The sequence below is a fragment of the Microtus oregoni genome, unplaced genomic scaffold (assembly GCF_018167655.1).
Source record: "Microtus oregoni isolate MIOR12 unplaced genomic scaffold, Mior012 000008F_ref0000371, whole genome shotgun sequence".
Classification (NCBI taxonomy): domain Eukaryota; kingdom Metazoa; phylum Chordata; class Mammalia; order Rodentia; family Cricetidae; genus Microtus; species Microtus oregoni.
In genome coordinates this window covers 57,754,661-57,770,805 of record NW_024543067.1, presented here as the reverse complement: position 1 = coordinate 57,770,805, position 16,145 = coordinate 57,754,661, and the positions used below count along the sequence as shown (strand labels likewise).

The window sequence follows — 16,145 nt, the reverse complement described above, 5'->3', positions numbered from 1 at the left end:
CAACAGAGACATCACTCATAGGATCCATGAATGCAGACACACAAGCTAAGGATGGAAGCCAGGGCTTCCTACAGGCTGTGCAAGTCATCTACCTGAGTTTTGGCCAGAGACCCCTGCTTGCTGGTTCACATCTCACAGACATGTGCTTAGCTAGCTTTCTATATACAGCCCAGGGAATGGTGCCACCCGTAGTGGGCTGGGCCCTCCTATGTCAGTTAACAATCAAGACAATTCCCCTTAGGTGTGCTCACAGGCCAGGGAGATTGATGCAATTCCTTAATCTTGGCTTTCAGGTGACTCTAGACTGTGTGAAGGTGACAGTTAAAGCTCCCCAGGACATTTTGTTGTTGAGAATCACACAGTTGCTGTGATACAGTGGCTCTTGATACCTGCCCCTGAGTCTATGTTGTTGATTTTTGTTGTCACTGTTTGTTTTGTGAGTTTCACGTGCTGTTTCTGTAAAGACTCTTGATCGTGCTTATACTGAATTGTCTGTGGTTTAGTGTAGCAGACAGTCAGCGACTGCTATTCCTAATGGACTCTGGTGTGGGGTGTGTTGGGGTAAGACTTCCTGTTCCCTGCCTCGAGAGTTACAGAGTTGCCCTCACCCTGCACCCTGCCTTCTGTGGAGCCCTCCAGGTTAGCTGGAGGTGAGCCAGGCTCTGTTTCATTCTTGCTAGAGTGTACGCACAACTCTTATGTGCTTGGCCTTAAAGATTCCTAGAAATCTTTTTGGAGCTTTTCAAACAATGCCTCTTAGAGCAATTTTCTTTCTGGGTTTTTCTTTCTAAGCTTTGGTTAGCCCTGGCTGTGGATGCTGCCTCCGGCAGTCTCGATGTTAAACTGCCAACTGTCAGATGCTGTCCCTCAGACACACTCTGACAGGCTATTGGACTCTGTGTGTGTGTGTGTGTGTGTGTGTGTGTGTGTGTGTGTAAGTGTTAGGAAGATGAGCCACCAGGTGGCTAAAGTGCTGACAATTTTATAACTGTTCTTTTTTTTGGGGGGGGGGGTGACCTGTTTTGTCATGTCCAGTAGCCCCTCAGCTATTATGCCTTTGAGGCTGTGTGTTTCCAAGGCTACTTCAGAGTTAGAAAGAGGGGTTAGAGTAGGGCCCGTGAAAACACAGCAAAGTCCACCATGCTTGCCAACATCCAGCTGTTCTTCTTCAATAAATGCCCCTTGGAGTGTTGCCAAACTTTATGTAGTTCTCAGAAACCTGGGAAAGTTGGTTTCTGGGAGTGCTTGTGGGTTTTTTTTTTCTTTTATTTGGGGGGTAGTTTCAGAGCTCCTAACCTTGTCATTCTGGAAATGTTTTCAATTAATATTGACTTTGTAAACTTTATCGTGGTCCTTTTCTGACCTACACGAAAGAACGGTTCATATAGCTATGACCTCATGGTTCTCCTTCCTCTTCAGCATCCCTTCCGTATGCCAGCCTCACTGGCTATCTCCCCGAGGGTAGCTTTTTGATTCTTAAAAGTTGTATATTTTTATTAATTCTTTTATAATTTATACATATCTACAACGTATTTTGATCCTGCCCCAGCTCCTTCTGGATCCATCTCCCACCTCCACACTCATGTCCTTTGTTGTTTGTTTGTTTGTGTTGTTTTAATTTGTAATCCACTGAGTCCCATGTGTGCTGGACCACACTCTTGGAGGAAACCAACTCTCCCCGAAGCCACCGACGTTAACAGCTGCTCCACTGGAGATGGAGGCTGTGGGGCCTCCGCCCCAATGCTGGACTGTCGCTTGGCTCGATGTTATACAGGCCTTGTGCAGACAGTCCTAGCTATGTGACTTCATAGTCTCTGGTCCTGCCACGTCAGAAGATGTTGTTTTGCCACTGGACCGCCGGCTCTTAGAATCTTTCTGCCCCTCTTCTGTAATGTTTCTTGGACCTCGGTAGGATCGGTGTGATATAGATGTCTCATTTATGTCAGACTGACACTTGTTCTCTGCACTTGGACCAGTTGTGAGTTTCTGCACTGACCACCATCTGCTCCACAGAGAAGCTTCTCTGGTGCAAGTTTGAGAGCTTCACTCATCTATGGGTGTAGAATAACTATTTGGAGGACAGTTTGATACTGTGTCCACTTAGCAAAATAATAGTAGTAGGCTTGCCCCTGTGGCCCCTGAGCATCCCAGCTGTGGGGTCTTGGTCAGGTTCACAGTACCGGGCATGTATTTCCTCTATGGTACAGTTCTCTTAAATCCAGAAAGCTGTTGGTTATCCCCATAGCATCCATCCCACCATTTTACCTATAGGCATTTCTTGCCATGTTGGTCCCTTTATAGCTCATGGCTGGGTGAGACTGTTGGTGGTTTTTCTCTTATTTAGCAGCCTTATTTAGTTCCTTCTAGTACTGTGAAAACTAGCTAGCTTGTCGTGATTTATCTGCTTTATTTACGGCTGCTTGTTTTTCTTAGACGCGGTATCTCTCTGTCACTCAGGTCTCTTAACTCCTAGGCTCCGGGCTGATTCTTTTGCTTCAGCCTGCTGAGCAGCTGGGATGTACTAATCAGATTAATGTTTTCACCGGGACCAAGTACAGGAAGGAAGGAAACAATTTAAAAGAGAAAGGTTTGTTTTGACTTGGGGTTTCAGAGCTTTCAGTGCCTAACAGTGAGGAGGGCGGGGCCTGGCATGGCAGCTCACTTCATGGTGCCCAGAAGATGAGAGAAGCCTATACTAGCTGGCTTCTTCCTTTCTCTTTTTATTCTGCTAGGTCCCTAGCCAGCCTGGGGACAGTGCCTCCCTGTGTTCAGAGCCGGTCGTTTCCCCTTTGTTAGTCCTTTCTGGAAATGCTCCACAGACACACCCAGGAGCATGCTTTCCTAATCCCTAGGTATTTTTTTCTTTTTCTTTGTTTCTGACTTTTCAAGATAGAGCTTCTCTGTGTAGCCCTGGTTGTCCTGTAACTCTGCCTGTAGACCAGGCTGGCCTTACACTCAGCAGAGATCTACCTGCCTCTGCCTCTCAAGTGCTGGAATTAAAGGTGGGCACCACCATCTCTGATCCTAGGTGTTTCTTCATGCAATCAAATTGATAGGATTATTCATCCATAGCAGGAGAGGCCTGGGCTCTGTGTTGGGTTCCTGTGTTCTATGACTGATGCTTCTTGGAAGGAGCCACAGTGATGGTTCGCTGAAGGTTTGTCCTTGTTCCGGAGGCAAATGCAACGTTGACGGCTGCAGCCTACACTCAGGTGCCTCCTGGCTTTTGTCCTCACGTCACCACACTCCTTGGGAGGCCTCTTGCTGTCTACCAGTCATCTCTAGCTAAACTACTATGAGATTTAGAGCTGACAAACTCATTGCAGCATCCGTTGGCCTTTGTGGCTGAGTATATGCCATTTCTTAGTTCCTCCTTGATTGTTCATTAGTTTTTTTGCTTTGACATCGTCTCAAATATAAGCTGAAATCCACATCATTTGATCATCAGAAGTAAAAATGCAAAACTTAAAAAAAAAACACTCTCTATAAAGCATCAAATTCTATCCCACTCACCCAGATTAATACATTTAAACAAGTCCTAGCTGTTGTATATGTTGATACGTCTAGTAACGATTTCAGCTTTTCAGGAGATCAATCCAGAATGAAAATTTTACAAGCTGAGTATGTTGACTCATGCCTGTAACCCCAGCACTTAGGAGATACTAGCAGGAGGGTCAGGGGTTCAAGGCTGTCTATCCTCAACTATATAGCATGTTCAAGGCCAGCCTGGGCTACGTGAGCTCTTGTCTTAGAAAAAAAATCTGTTTTTTTTTTAATTTATTCATTTAAACTGGGTGATGGTGGTGCACACCTTTAATCCCAGTACTTGGGAGGTGGAGACAGGTGGATCTCTGTGAGTTAGAGGCCAGCATGGTCTACAGAGTGAGTTCTAGGACAGGTTCCAAATTTACAGAGAAACCCTGTTTTGAAAAACAAAACAAAACAAAAACAAACAAACAAAACAAAACAAAAAACTTACCCATCTTCTTAGAACATGCCCTTCAAATGGTGTGCGATTGCAGAAGAGGTAGCATGCACGGTGTGTTGTATTAGAGAGTGCCTCTGGAAATCATCTCAGTGCCTATCAGAAACTGAGAAACGGAAAGCTGGCTGAGGTCCATGATTCAGGAAGAAAGGCTGAGCTGTGGGTTGGCAAGATTTACAAGCTGTTTTTATGAAGAAGGTGCTCAGTAGTTTCTCTCTTGTGAGCCAGTTTGTGTGTGTGCAAAACACTGGATTGCACACATCAGTTTAGAATTGAATATTGGGCCACTGATAACAGACTAGATATCAAAGTGACAACCAAGATGGGCGTTTTGTCCCCTTCCCATGTTACCTTAGGTAGATAAGCAAGCTAAGGCTAGGGTTATGATTGTGTCTTTCCATTCCATCATCCTATGGAGTTATTCCAATTCTTAACACGCCCTCACTAGCCTTTGAGTCTTTACCCAGTGAGGAAGACTAGGGGAAACCAGAATGGCCAAAATGGTAGAGGTACCAGCTGATTGGTGCTTTAAGTAGTTTCCCCTAAAGCCGGCACAATATCCTCTTTGCATCTCATTAAGCTTGGCTCTGTGGGTATAGCTGATGAGGAGAGCATAAAGACTAGAGACCTTTAGTCTGGGCGGCAGTCAGGGCCCTGTTGTTCAGGAGGGAAAAAGGGAGGCTGGTTGGGGGACAGCAGTCTTGTCACTACATCAAGATGCTTGTGTGTGATAGTGCAGGTGTGTAGAGCTGTCTGCTTGTGTCCTTGCCGTGGACACTCTGCAAGGTTGCATGGCAAGAGGGAAGGGCAGTGAGATCAGAACTCTCACTCTCCATTTTACTCTTATACTGATTTGTACTGTTAAATCTTTCCATGGGGCTTACTAGTAGCAGGTAAAAAAAAAAAAAAGACCAATTCACAAAACCCCGTGGCTTATTAGGAAGAGCCTCCGAGCCTGACAATGCCCTGCATAGTCGGTAGTGTGTCATGATTTAATTGGCAATATTTTTCTTGATGGCCATAAAGCAATGCAGTGATGTTCTCAGAATACCTTAGGGTAAGCCAGTACCATCTCAGCTTAGGAATAATCCTCTCAGAAGCAGGAAAAGGGCGCCTTTTGAGACTCTGAAAAAAAAATTGATATAGTGGTCTGTGATTTTGTATTTATGGGGTAAGAGTGCCATGCATGTATGTGTGTGTGTGTGTGTGTTTATGTGTGTATTTGTATAGATTTTATAGCTATATATTCCCCCAGACTCCTAAGTCACTTTGCAAATGATTATTGAAAGTGCTTCTCGGTTTCTTTTTCTTTATTTTTAAATAAAATAAAGTTCCTTAAGCTCTCTCTTCTTCCTACTTTCAAGACTACACACAGGTGCATGCACACATGTGCGTGAATGCAATACACACACACACTTCAGATTACACATACGAGAGAAAAACGTGGTATTTGTCTTTCTGAGTTAGGCTTATCTTCAGTTGTATACATTCCCCTACAAGTGTCATGACTTCATTGTTCTATCTAGGCTGGTTCTATTTCTTAGCTATTGTGGTTTAAACTTGGTTGTGCAAGGATTTCTGTGGTATGCTGACTTAGAGTCCTTTGGATATATACTCAGGAGTGGCTTAGCTGGGCCAGAGGAGGTTTTATGTTTAAGTCTTGAGGAACCTCCACACTGACTTCTATAGTTGGCTGTCCAGTTTATATTTCTATAATCAGGTGGGCTCTTTCTCCACATACTTGCCAGCCCTCATTGTCGCTGATTTTCTTCATGATAGCCATCTTGGCTGGTGTAAAATAGAATCTCAAAGATGTTTTATTTTCATTTCCCTGATGGCTAAGGACATGGAACACTTTTTAATATATTTATTGGCCTCAGTATTTCTTTTGTTGAAACTTTCAGCTAATGTTGGACCTTTGGAATTGCTGGGAAATATCTTATTTCAGGGAACAGAGTTTGAAACAGTTGAAAATATAGAACATGCAATATATGTATTTCATGGGTGTATGTATTTGTTGGTAGTCATGGAGATCTTTGTATGCATAGGAACCTTAGCATTTTCATGGCCCCAACAATGGCTTAAAACCTCTGCAATGCAACATGGGATATCCAGTTAATACTGAGTTATCCAGTTAATTATCCAGTTAATCCAGATAATATTGAGTGTTTTGTTATATCAGTGAATATATATTCTATCAAAAGAACCTACTCGATGGGAACTATTCAGAGATTGGCTCATGGAACCTCCAACGATTCTGCCAAGTCTTGCAAATTGAAGCCTTGTGACTGGATAGCTTTGTGAGCTTTGAATGATGTGTGGCTGGTCTAACCTGTGCTGCCTAAAAGCTGCAGCCTCTGCTCTGCCTATAGTCCACGGCTTTCTCCCTTTCTCCTTACTGCTGGCCTTCACTACCCTCCCATGTTCAAATTCTCCTGTCCCTTCTCATCTGATATCCAGAGTGTCTGTGGGCGCTATAGACTGGGTGTCCTGGACTAAACAGCTCAGCTCAGGGCTGACGGTCACAGACTGCGTTGTTGTCAGTGGAATCAGAGGGGTCCGACTTGGTTTCCTTTCTGTGTTTTGAGGGACTGTCATCTGGCACAGCTAATTTTTCTCTCCTCTTCCTTGGCAGCATCTTCCGGGCAGCCAGCAGCAGTCATCTGTCCAGCTCTGGGTCTCCTTTGGCCGGAAGCCTATGAGAGCAGCCCAGTTTGTCACAAAGCATCCTATTAATGTGAGTGAAGTCTCCTGGAAGTGGGGAGGGACAGGACGCTTGTCTCCGAGCATCATGGGACCGTCCTGCTGGCTGAGCACTTTACATTCTCCCTGTGGGCACCCTCCCGAGAGGCCTCTGAAGAGACCTGTTATGCTCTGGGCCTGTTGGTCTGCTTTTGTGCACTTCACTGTCTGAAGTGGAGCTGAATGGGAGTCCTTTTTTTTTTCTGCTTTAAGTGGAGAAGAATTGGCAGAGGGATTGGTGCCGCTCAGTGGCCTCATATGCCAGTCAGTCCTCAAGCCATGGGAAACATGCCTGGCACTCACTTATTAACCAAATGCTATATTCCTTGCAAATGGCTAAGGTTCCGAAAGGGGATACATTCAGGTTCTACTTTGTAGAAACAGACCAGTTAGAAAGACTGAGAACGGAGTAGAGAAAGTGTACATGTGTTCAGATGACTTCAATGTCAGTGTACATGGAAAGCCAGGAAAGAGCAGGCTGGGTCCCCAGGGTGGTGCTTGCAGTGAGGAGGTCTCCTTGGAAGATGATGATATCAGTAGTTGGTTGATAGCTCAGTGGGGTGGGTAACAGGAGTGATGATCAGTTCTTTTTAGTTTCTAAGGGTTCTCTCAGTCTCCTTGGGGGAAAAAAAGAGGAAATGAAACACGTGTTTATCTATATTATGCCTTGTGCTAATAAAAGGGCTGCGGGAGAAAATGGGGAAGCATCATTACCAAAAAGAGGTTTCTAGGTCATTTATGGAGGTCAGAGGCCCATTCTTTTCTCGTATTTTACCAGCAAGCTCCATGTGCACACCGGCCATGGACACTTGGAACAGAAAAAGCCGTTTCCACTTCTTCGTTCTGCTTGAGCCCTGGTCGCTGCCTTTATATCCACTTTCGTCACTGGGACACTTGGAGCCGTTGCTCGCATGTGTGTATAAAAAGCCCACAGAGATAACTGTGCTTTTAACAATTTGTTTCCTGACTTTGGGTTTCCAAGGAATATTACATCGCCGACGCCTCAGAGGACCAGGTGTTCGTGTGCGTGAGCCACAGCAACAACAGGACTAACCTGTACATCTCAGAGGCAGAGGGGCTGAAGTTCTCCTTGTCCCTGGAGAACGTGCTGTATTACAGCCCAGGAGGGGTTGGCAGTGACACTCTGGTGAGGTAAGGAGTCAGTGGGCTCCTCCCCGTCTTCCTGGGTCAGCAAAGGCCACCAGGCTTTCCTTATCTCAGTGGTTAGCAATGTTAGTGGCACACACACTTTGCTTGAGGTGCTCTCCTCGTGAGATCCCATGCCACTCCTGGATCAGCTGTCCTCAGACTGCAATTGGTTTGGTCTGGGGTATGGTCCAGGTTGTCCCAGTGGATTTTTGTGTGCAGCCAAGGCTGAGTGCTGCTGTTCTAGGTGACATTTGGGACCTCAGATGTTCTGTTAACCACTCCCTTGGGTTTTGTGGTCTCTGAGCCGATAGGGAAGAAAGGTTGGAAGATACCATCGCTTCAGGGAACACAGGGGCCCTGCTTCCAAGTGACTGATTGACAGCCACTTTTAGAGGTAATTATTAGCAAAGGCCCTAGTGTCATTCCCACTTTACCCGGCAGTTACAAGTGTGGGGATGTTTTGTACCCCTAGTACTGGTGCTTTTTGAGTGCTACCTTCACGGAGGCTCACAGGAACAGTTGAGGCCCCTGGATTTGCCTTTTCTGGGTATGTGGTATACATGGAATCATGCAATGGCATGTGGCCTTCTGTATCTGGCTTCTAACGTGTTCAAGGTTCATTCCCATGGGCTGTCCGTTAGCACCCCATTTCTTTTAGTGGGTGAAAGTAGAGTTTACTTGTTTTATTATTTAAAATTCACGCACCATTGTCCCTCGGGCCTTTCAGTGACTTTGGTGCAGTGTCACCCCCCTCCCCCATCCCGTGCTTTGGAGAGCCCACAGCTATGGTTACAGAGTGAACAGCACACAGCTGGCTAATGCCTTTTTCCGCTTTCTCCTTTGTCAGATATTAAAGTCTTGCGGTAGAGTGGGAGCCCTACCTGGAGAAGACTACCAGGGAAGCAGTGCCCACAATTATGTCACCATGGGGTTTTTGTACACATAGAGACGACTGCCTTTTCTGTGTGACAGTTTCCTCCTGCGGTGTCTGAGTGTCTCGTCCAGTCGAGATGTTGAAAATAGATTCATGTCAAGAGTGGCAGGCCAGCATCCTGTTCAGCTTTCTTCTTCTCACAGTTTCTCTCAGGGTGGCAGGGCTTCAGATGTGCTGAGTTCAGTGACCTGTTGTCATTTGTGGCTCAGGCTCAGCCAGATGAAATAGGAGGAGGGCGAGTGATCAGATGACGTGGGCAGGCTGGGTTAGAATAAACTGCTCTGAACTGAGCGGGACAGAAGGTACCGAGGGACTGGCTCTCATTTCCTTAAAGAAACGGTGTGAGAACTCTTAAGAGGTGATCGATCGCTTTGGCTTCTGTGAGTCATGCTTAGAGGAACCTCATGGAACGCCATGGTTAGTTGTAGGACTACTTACTGTAGGAACTAATGTGCTAACCACATGGTAGACCTGTTGGGGCAAACTTAAGAAGGAGCACTTGGCTTAGCTGGTGGGGATGGCTGTCAGGATATAGATTTGGCATGGGGTATGGCTGAAGGGGGATGCTCGTGAATTTCCTGGCAAATTTTATCAATCACAAGATACCCAGTAAAGGAGAGGAGAGGTGCTTTCAAGTGGGCTGGTGAGGGTAAGGTGGAAGAAATGGACTCTTGGAAGAGAATGCTGATGGGAAGTTTATTGTTCTTGTGCGAGCCAAAGAGGGAAATGAGGCTATGAGCAGAGGAGTTGTGAGGTAAAGCCTGACAGGAACTAAACTAAACTAAAACTCCAGGAAGATGGGCGGGGCAAAGAACCCAGGCTTGTCTAAGAGAAACCCAGGCCTCCCAGTTGGGCATAGCAAGTAGTAATCTCAGGATGGCAGCAGATTTCAGAGGCAAGAGAATAGAAGTGAATAGCCTAGACGGCCAGAGCCTGTTAGCCCATTCCCTAATAGGGACCCAAGGAATCCCAGCACAGAGGGTTCCGTCTGCACCCCAGTGTGTCTTGGGTACCTTTGCTCACTGTGCCAACCAAGAACAGCTTCATTAGTACACTACTTACTTATGTTCACCTTTCCTGCAGCCATGGTCACTGTGTGTGTCCCCCTGTCTGGGGTGGCCCACCTGTCACCCAGCTCAGAGACACAGCATGGGGAAACACAATCTGTCCTCTGCTTTATTGTGCAGCGCATACCTGAGAACCCCTGACCTAAAGGCCGCACTTCAAGTTTTAAAAGCCACTCATGGACCACAGTGACCATTCCTTTCAGATGCCACATTTGGAATGGGTGTACCATGTTAGTGAAAAACCCCCTTTCGGTGAGTGGGCCCTTAGCACAGCAGGTAGAACTTGGGGACCCTTATTCTTTTGTTAACAAGTGCAGCTTCGGGCTTTGTCGGACCATCCCGGCTGTCTGTGCTGTCGCACTGTGAAGCTACTGTAGGTGCCGCTGGAACTCCTGACAGGCAACCCTGTGGTGCTTCATACTAGTCTTTTTACAGACCAGATTAGACTGTGAGCCTCAGCGTGGTGACTAGGGCTTGCATGTCTGGCTCAGGGCTTCCCACTTGTCCAGGCTTCTGGAAGCGTTTGGATCAATATTCACAGTGAAGAAATGGATGTGACTCTGTCAGCTTCTTTATGACATTTTCTACATTCTCCATGTCCTTTTAGGAGTCACTGGTTGGCGAGCATCCTGGCTTTTAAAAAACAATTTTTAAATGGATTTATTTATTTTTCAAGAGCAGGTTATTTCACTATAAAGAAATGAGGTATGGTGCGTGTTACATGGGTGAACCTTGTAAACATGTAATGGAAAGTAACAAGATATAAAGGGTACTGTATGATTCAATTTATATGGAATAGCCATACCAGGCAATCCTTTGAGGCAGATCCGTAGAGACAGAAAGCAAATCTGTGGTTGCCAAGGCCTGGGAACCGAAGGGAAAACAGACAGTGCCTGCCAATAATGAAAATGTTCTGGAATTCACGTTGCACAACATTGTGAACATGCTCGATGCCGTGGTATTGTGTGCTTTAAGATGCTTCAATATTATGCTACACATAATGCAAAACGGCAAGCAAATGCCAATCCCGGGTGATGGCTGCTGCTTTTTCTCTGACTGCAGGTATTTTGCAAATGAGCCATTTGCTGACTTTCACCGTGTGGAAGGCTTACAAGGAGTCTACATCGCCACTCTGATTAATGGTTCTATGAATGAGGAGAACATGAGGTCGGTCATCACCTTTGACAAAGGGGGAACCTGGGAATTTCTTCAGGCCCCGGCCTTCACAGGATATGGAGAGAAAATCAATTGTGAGGTACAGTTGCTTTAATCGAGTTTGGCTGTTTTGATACAAAGCAGAAAGCTGTGGACTAGAGTAGTTTTTTTATATTCAATATTTACAGGAAGCATGCAGGATGATGGAGCACCTTGCTAATTCCACACGGAGCAAACTTTCATGTGCACATCTGTCCTTTCAGGTCCTCGGCTCCACACCAAGGCATGGTGGGGACTGTGATAAACTCAGAGGGGCACCATGGGATATTCGAGAGTTTTCTCTGGTGTTTTGGAGAATACATCCAGGGCCTTATACAGGCTAAGCATGTGTTTCACCACTGAGCTAGCCCTTTAGCCCAGTATCTCAAGTTCCATTGTGTTATGAGATGAAGTCTTGCTATGTAGCCCAGGCTGGCCCGGGATTTATTATGTGGCTCTCATTGGCCTTGAACTTGCTCTCTTCTTCCATAAGTCCTTCATAACTCAGAGGGCTGGGATTGTGTCCTTCACTGCCACACCCAGCTTCATTTACAAGTTTTGCAGGAAGGACATGTTACACAACATCTGTTAGACATTACGTTAATTGCTTGGCTAATGAGCTTGAGTTAGTTCACAGCTTCTACGTGAGGGCATAGCGTATTTCTTTTGAGGACATCACATCTCTGGGAAGCTAGAGTTTAGTGAACCAGTTTGATGAAAAACTCAGCGGGAAAATCAGGGTGGGACAGAAGGCGAGAGTGACAGTGTCCTGTAGGATTCCAAAATCTGAGAAGTTGTGTTGTGTTGAGCAGGTGCATTTATTCCCTTAGCAGGACTTGGGATTGTTTAATCATGAAATGGACGTGTTTTCTTCCAGCTTGTGTATACAACTGTTTCAAACAGATGCTCTGTTGATAGCACACAAGCGTGCGTGTGGGTGTGCACACACACACATACTCACACACACAGTTTTGTTAATTCTAAGAGACACATGATGGTATTATATTTCTTCTGTTTTGGAACTACTATAAAAAATGACAATACTAATTTCATTTGAAACCTACAATATTTAAGAACGAGTATAGTGTTCCCTGCCTTACGTGCCTATATGAAAAGCTAAGCGTTTTAAAACATTTCTTGGTCCCATTAAGTGTTCCCATGAGTTGATTCTTGTGTTCCCTGGTCTCCTGGGATACCCCTACACTTGTATTTCTTTTTCTCCTGAGGAGTTCAGCAGTCAGGAAAACTAGAAAAAGAAATTAGTGTTAATTTTTCATGCAACTGTATTTAGTTAGTTGTCCAATCTTTTGGATTTTTGAATTGCTGTTCATGGTAAGCTATGGTGTCTCTCTGTGTTTCTTAACTGTATTCCTACTTTTGGGAAAATTCTCTGGAGACTCTTGACTTAGAAGGTACTTAGCAATTTTTCTTCTTTTTTTGGTCACAAGTCTTGATATACAACATAAAATCTAACTATGGAAAGAGGAGGGCTATAAACAGACATGGGGAAACACCTATCCAGTTCCCTTCCTCAGTTTTTAGGACCTTAGAAGCTTGGCCTGTCTTGGTTGGCCTTTGTCTAGGCAATGTTTACATGCCATGGGGGCACGAGCTTGGTCAAGCGGATTCAGTGGTCTTCTTATTTCTCAGACTTGGGACTGTAGGGTTCTCAATCAGCTCTTAGTTTCTGATTCTTTGTTTAGGTGGTGGTTGGGTCCCTCTCCTTTGCTGTGACAAAAAGCTAATAAGGAACAACTTAGGAAGAAAGGGGTGGAGAGTTTGAGACTACCACCCGTCATGGTGGGAAAGGCTCAATGCTGGTGCCTAGCTTGATTTTACCTTTATCCCTTTCTATTCAGGCAGGGACCTCAGAGCATGGGATGGTGCTGCTTCAGTCAGGGTGGGTCTTCCCTCTGCAGCTTAACCTCTGTGGAAACACCCTCACACACCCTCACACACACACACACACACACACACACACACACCTAGAGGGGTATCTTCTGGGTGAATTTGGGTCCAATCAAATTGATAATGAGCATTAACCACCATAGGTGGTATATTAGCTTTTGGTCACCATTACAAAGTGATCAAGAATTCAGTTTGTGAGGCAGAAAAGACTGCGTTTTGGCCTAAGATTTCAGGGGAATCAGGAGTTTTTGTCTGAGCTTGCTTGGTTTGTTGTTTTGGGCCAGTGGCAAGGCTGAGCATTACAGAGACAGTATGTGGTGGAATAAGTTTTCTTGACATGGCAGGCAGGAAATGGATAGGAGAAACCCAAAGAGGAAGGGGCCAACGTCCCCACGTCCCCTTCAAAGGCACACCTAATGACATAACTTCTTGCACTAGGCTCCCCCTCCTAAAGATTCTGCCACTTCCCAGAAGTACCAAAATCTTGTGACCAAATCCTTAGAACAGGACCCTTGAGACATAGTTCAGTCCAAGCCGCTGTAGGTAGAGAAAATAATATACAGTGCTACATATGATTAAAATGTGGACAGAAGGATCCAGAAACACTTCTAAGGATGGACCTTCTTGTAGGTAAAGCAACAGGAATGCAAAGAGGAAGTGGGCAAGGAAAAATTCTTCCAGCCAACCTGATTTCTCCCTGTTTTTAATTGGCCAAACTGGGAAGCTGGCAAGATTGGTTTGCTAGAAGGATCTTTTTGGTGTGTGATAAAAAGAAGTAGATTGAACATCCTTGTCAGCATTTTACCTGAGCCGTGAACACAGACAGACAGAGTTCCCCTGTTTTGATCACTGATATGCTGGAAATATCTGGACATCATTTTTCTGGCCAGGGGCATGAGGCAGAAGCATTGTGGTGGTCTGTAGAACCGTCAGTGTCTGCACACACATGTAGTAGGGAAGCCAGCTCCCATGGCACTAAATCCTGCATCTTTTGCAGATGTGGGAGATGCCTTTCAGGCTTCCACATGACCCCTAGGGCGTTCGTATCTCATCTGTTACACATCTGGCTTTGTACCAATGAGACTTTGCGGCCTTTGATTCTTTTTCTTCTAACAAAACTTCTTGAATCATTTTTGAGACCCATCTGCTCTGACTCAGAAAGCCAACACATTTCACTTCTCTTTGTTTCTGAGTCCCCGGGAAGGGTCCCTTGGTGACCCCAGCAGTGGAGTGCCTTCCTTCTCTATTGAGTTGGCGTTGGTTTGTGATTGTTATTCCTGGGAGTCTTGGGACTTCAAGTTATTCTTCTCTTTTCTTCAGTGGTAGACATTTATGTTGGTTCGGAAGATGCGCTCTGTCTAGGGAGATTTGGAGATCACTGGGTTGTAAGTGTTTTCTTCTGGGCCAGACCTTCTTCTGGGTCTTGCTGTGGGGTCCTCGGATAGACTTTTGGGTTTGAGGGAGTCCTAGGCATGTGCTACGTGCTGATCCCATCTGGAAATTTCCTTCTAAAGCTTTCCCAGGGCTGTTCCCTCCACCTGGCCCAGCGTCTCAGTCAGCTGCTCAACCTCCAACTCCGGAGGATGCCTATCCTGTCCAAGGAGTCAGCCCCCGGCCTCATCATTGCCACTGGTAAGTGTGCACTGCCTGCTGTCACGGGAGCTTTGGTGAGCTGGTTATGTGCAGCCAGAGTTATAGTGGTCATCCACACATCCAGCAGTGACTGCTCCTCACCACTCGAAGCCGTTATCTTAGTGACTAGCCACTACTCGGGATGTCTGGCGGGGCCAGATGTATTTCTGGCATGTTCTTACACGAAGAGTCATTCTTCCTTTTTGTGTTTCAGGCTCAGTGGGAAAGAACTTGGCCAGCAAGACCAATGTGTACATCTCTAGCAGTGCCGGAGCCAGGTGGAGAGAGGTCAGTTTCTGGTCCCAGGGCTCTTCCAAGCGTGAGCACATGGACCGTGCACCAACATTGCAGAATCCCAGGGCCCCACAGAAGTGCTAGCCACACTCCTGTGTATTCACACCCTTTAATAATCTCATGATTTTTGCCAAAATATCACTTTAAATAAAAAACAGACTTTTCCAATTTTTATTAGAAACAACTGTGACCAAGTTTTCCAGGATTATGCAGTCCATGGAAGGGAAGTACAGTATCTGCTTTGGTTACTACTTCAGCCCTGGGCTGTAACAGTGTCTGGCATTGAGAAAATGCCAGTGATATTTGGCGAATGTGTCAGGAATCACAATGCGGTTGTGGTGGGCCTGACATTGCTGATCTCTGAGCCATGCTGGCTGGGTACCTTGTCTTCCCCACGCTGTGTGAGGAATTCATTTTTCTGTCTTAATACTGTCTAACCCATTTGAATCCTGAGCACTGGCCTTGCCCATTCTCAGGGGTCAGCTAGTTCTCTAGCACGAGTCACTACTTAGGCTGTGGCCTCGGACGTTAGAGAGTTTCCAAACTTGAACAGAAGTCTTTTGGCCTCCTGTAATTTAGAGAGCCAAAGGAATTCCAAGTGGTGTCATTCTGTAGGGACTGGGTCCATGCTGACCCTGGGATGGTCCCTGACGTCCTAAGCAGATCACTGCACAGGAATTTGTGGAGCATCAGGTCTGAGTCGTACGAAGAGTCAGCAAGCGATAATGTTACAGTCTGGCTCTAGGTACTTTGTAAACATTGCTCTAAGTCTTCCCTCATATGTGGCCCAGACTTATCATCATCATTCTACGTGAGAGATGGAGAACACAGACATTCTGTGGTGTGTGTGTGTGTGTGTGTGTGTGTGTGTGAGAGAGAGAGAGAGAGAGAGAGAGAGAGAGAGAGAGAGAGAAAGTCTGTATGTACATGTGTATGTATGCATGAGAGAGTGCATGTGTTTGTATGCATACAAGTTAAGGCTTCTACCCAGAATGGTAGAAAATACAAGATAAAGGAAGTGATCAGGACATAGTGGTCAAAGAAGAGTTCAAGGTTTGGAATTTCCAGGTTGTCCTTGTCTTGTCCCATGGGAAAGACGGAACAGCTGCTTCCCTGGGCCACAGAGCTGTTGCTTCCTTTGGAGTGGGATGTCCTCTCATCATCAACAGAGAGGCCTGCGGGCTTTTAGTACCTTCTGGTGCTGGTGACAACAGGGACGGGAACATCTGCAAGTGATTTC

At 45.8% G+C, this 16,145-nt stretch overlaps 1 protein-coding gene across 1 annotated transcript in view; it reads left to right on the top strand.

Moving 5' to 3' along the window:
- Sorl1 (sortilin related receptor 1) overlaps positions 1-16,145 on the top strand; it is a 159,388-nt gene that overhangs the window by 47,419 nt on the left and 95,824 nt on the right. Inside the window, exons 7-11 of the mRNA XM_041657853.1 lie at positions 6,621-6,722; positions 7,710-7,879; positions 10,940-11,132; positions 14,494-14,611; positions 14,826-14,899. Of these exons, the coding sequence (XP_041513787.1) occupies positions 6,621-6,722; positions 7,710-7,879; positions 10,940-11,132; positions 14,494-14,611; positions 14,826-14,899 (657 nt within the window). The remainder of the gene's footprint in view (positions 1-6,620; positions 6,723-7,709; positions 7,880-10,939; positions 11,133-14,493; positions 14,612-14,825; positions 14,900-16,145) is intronic.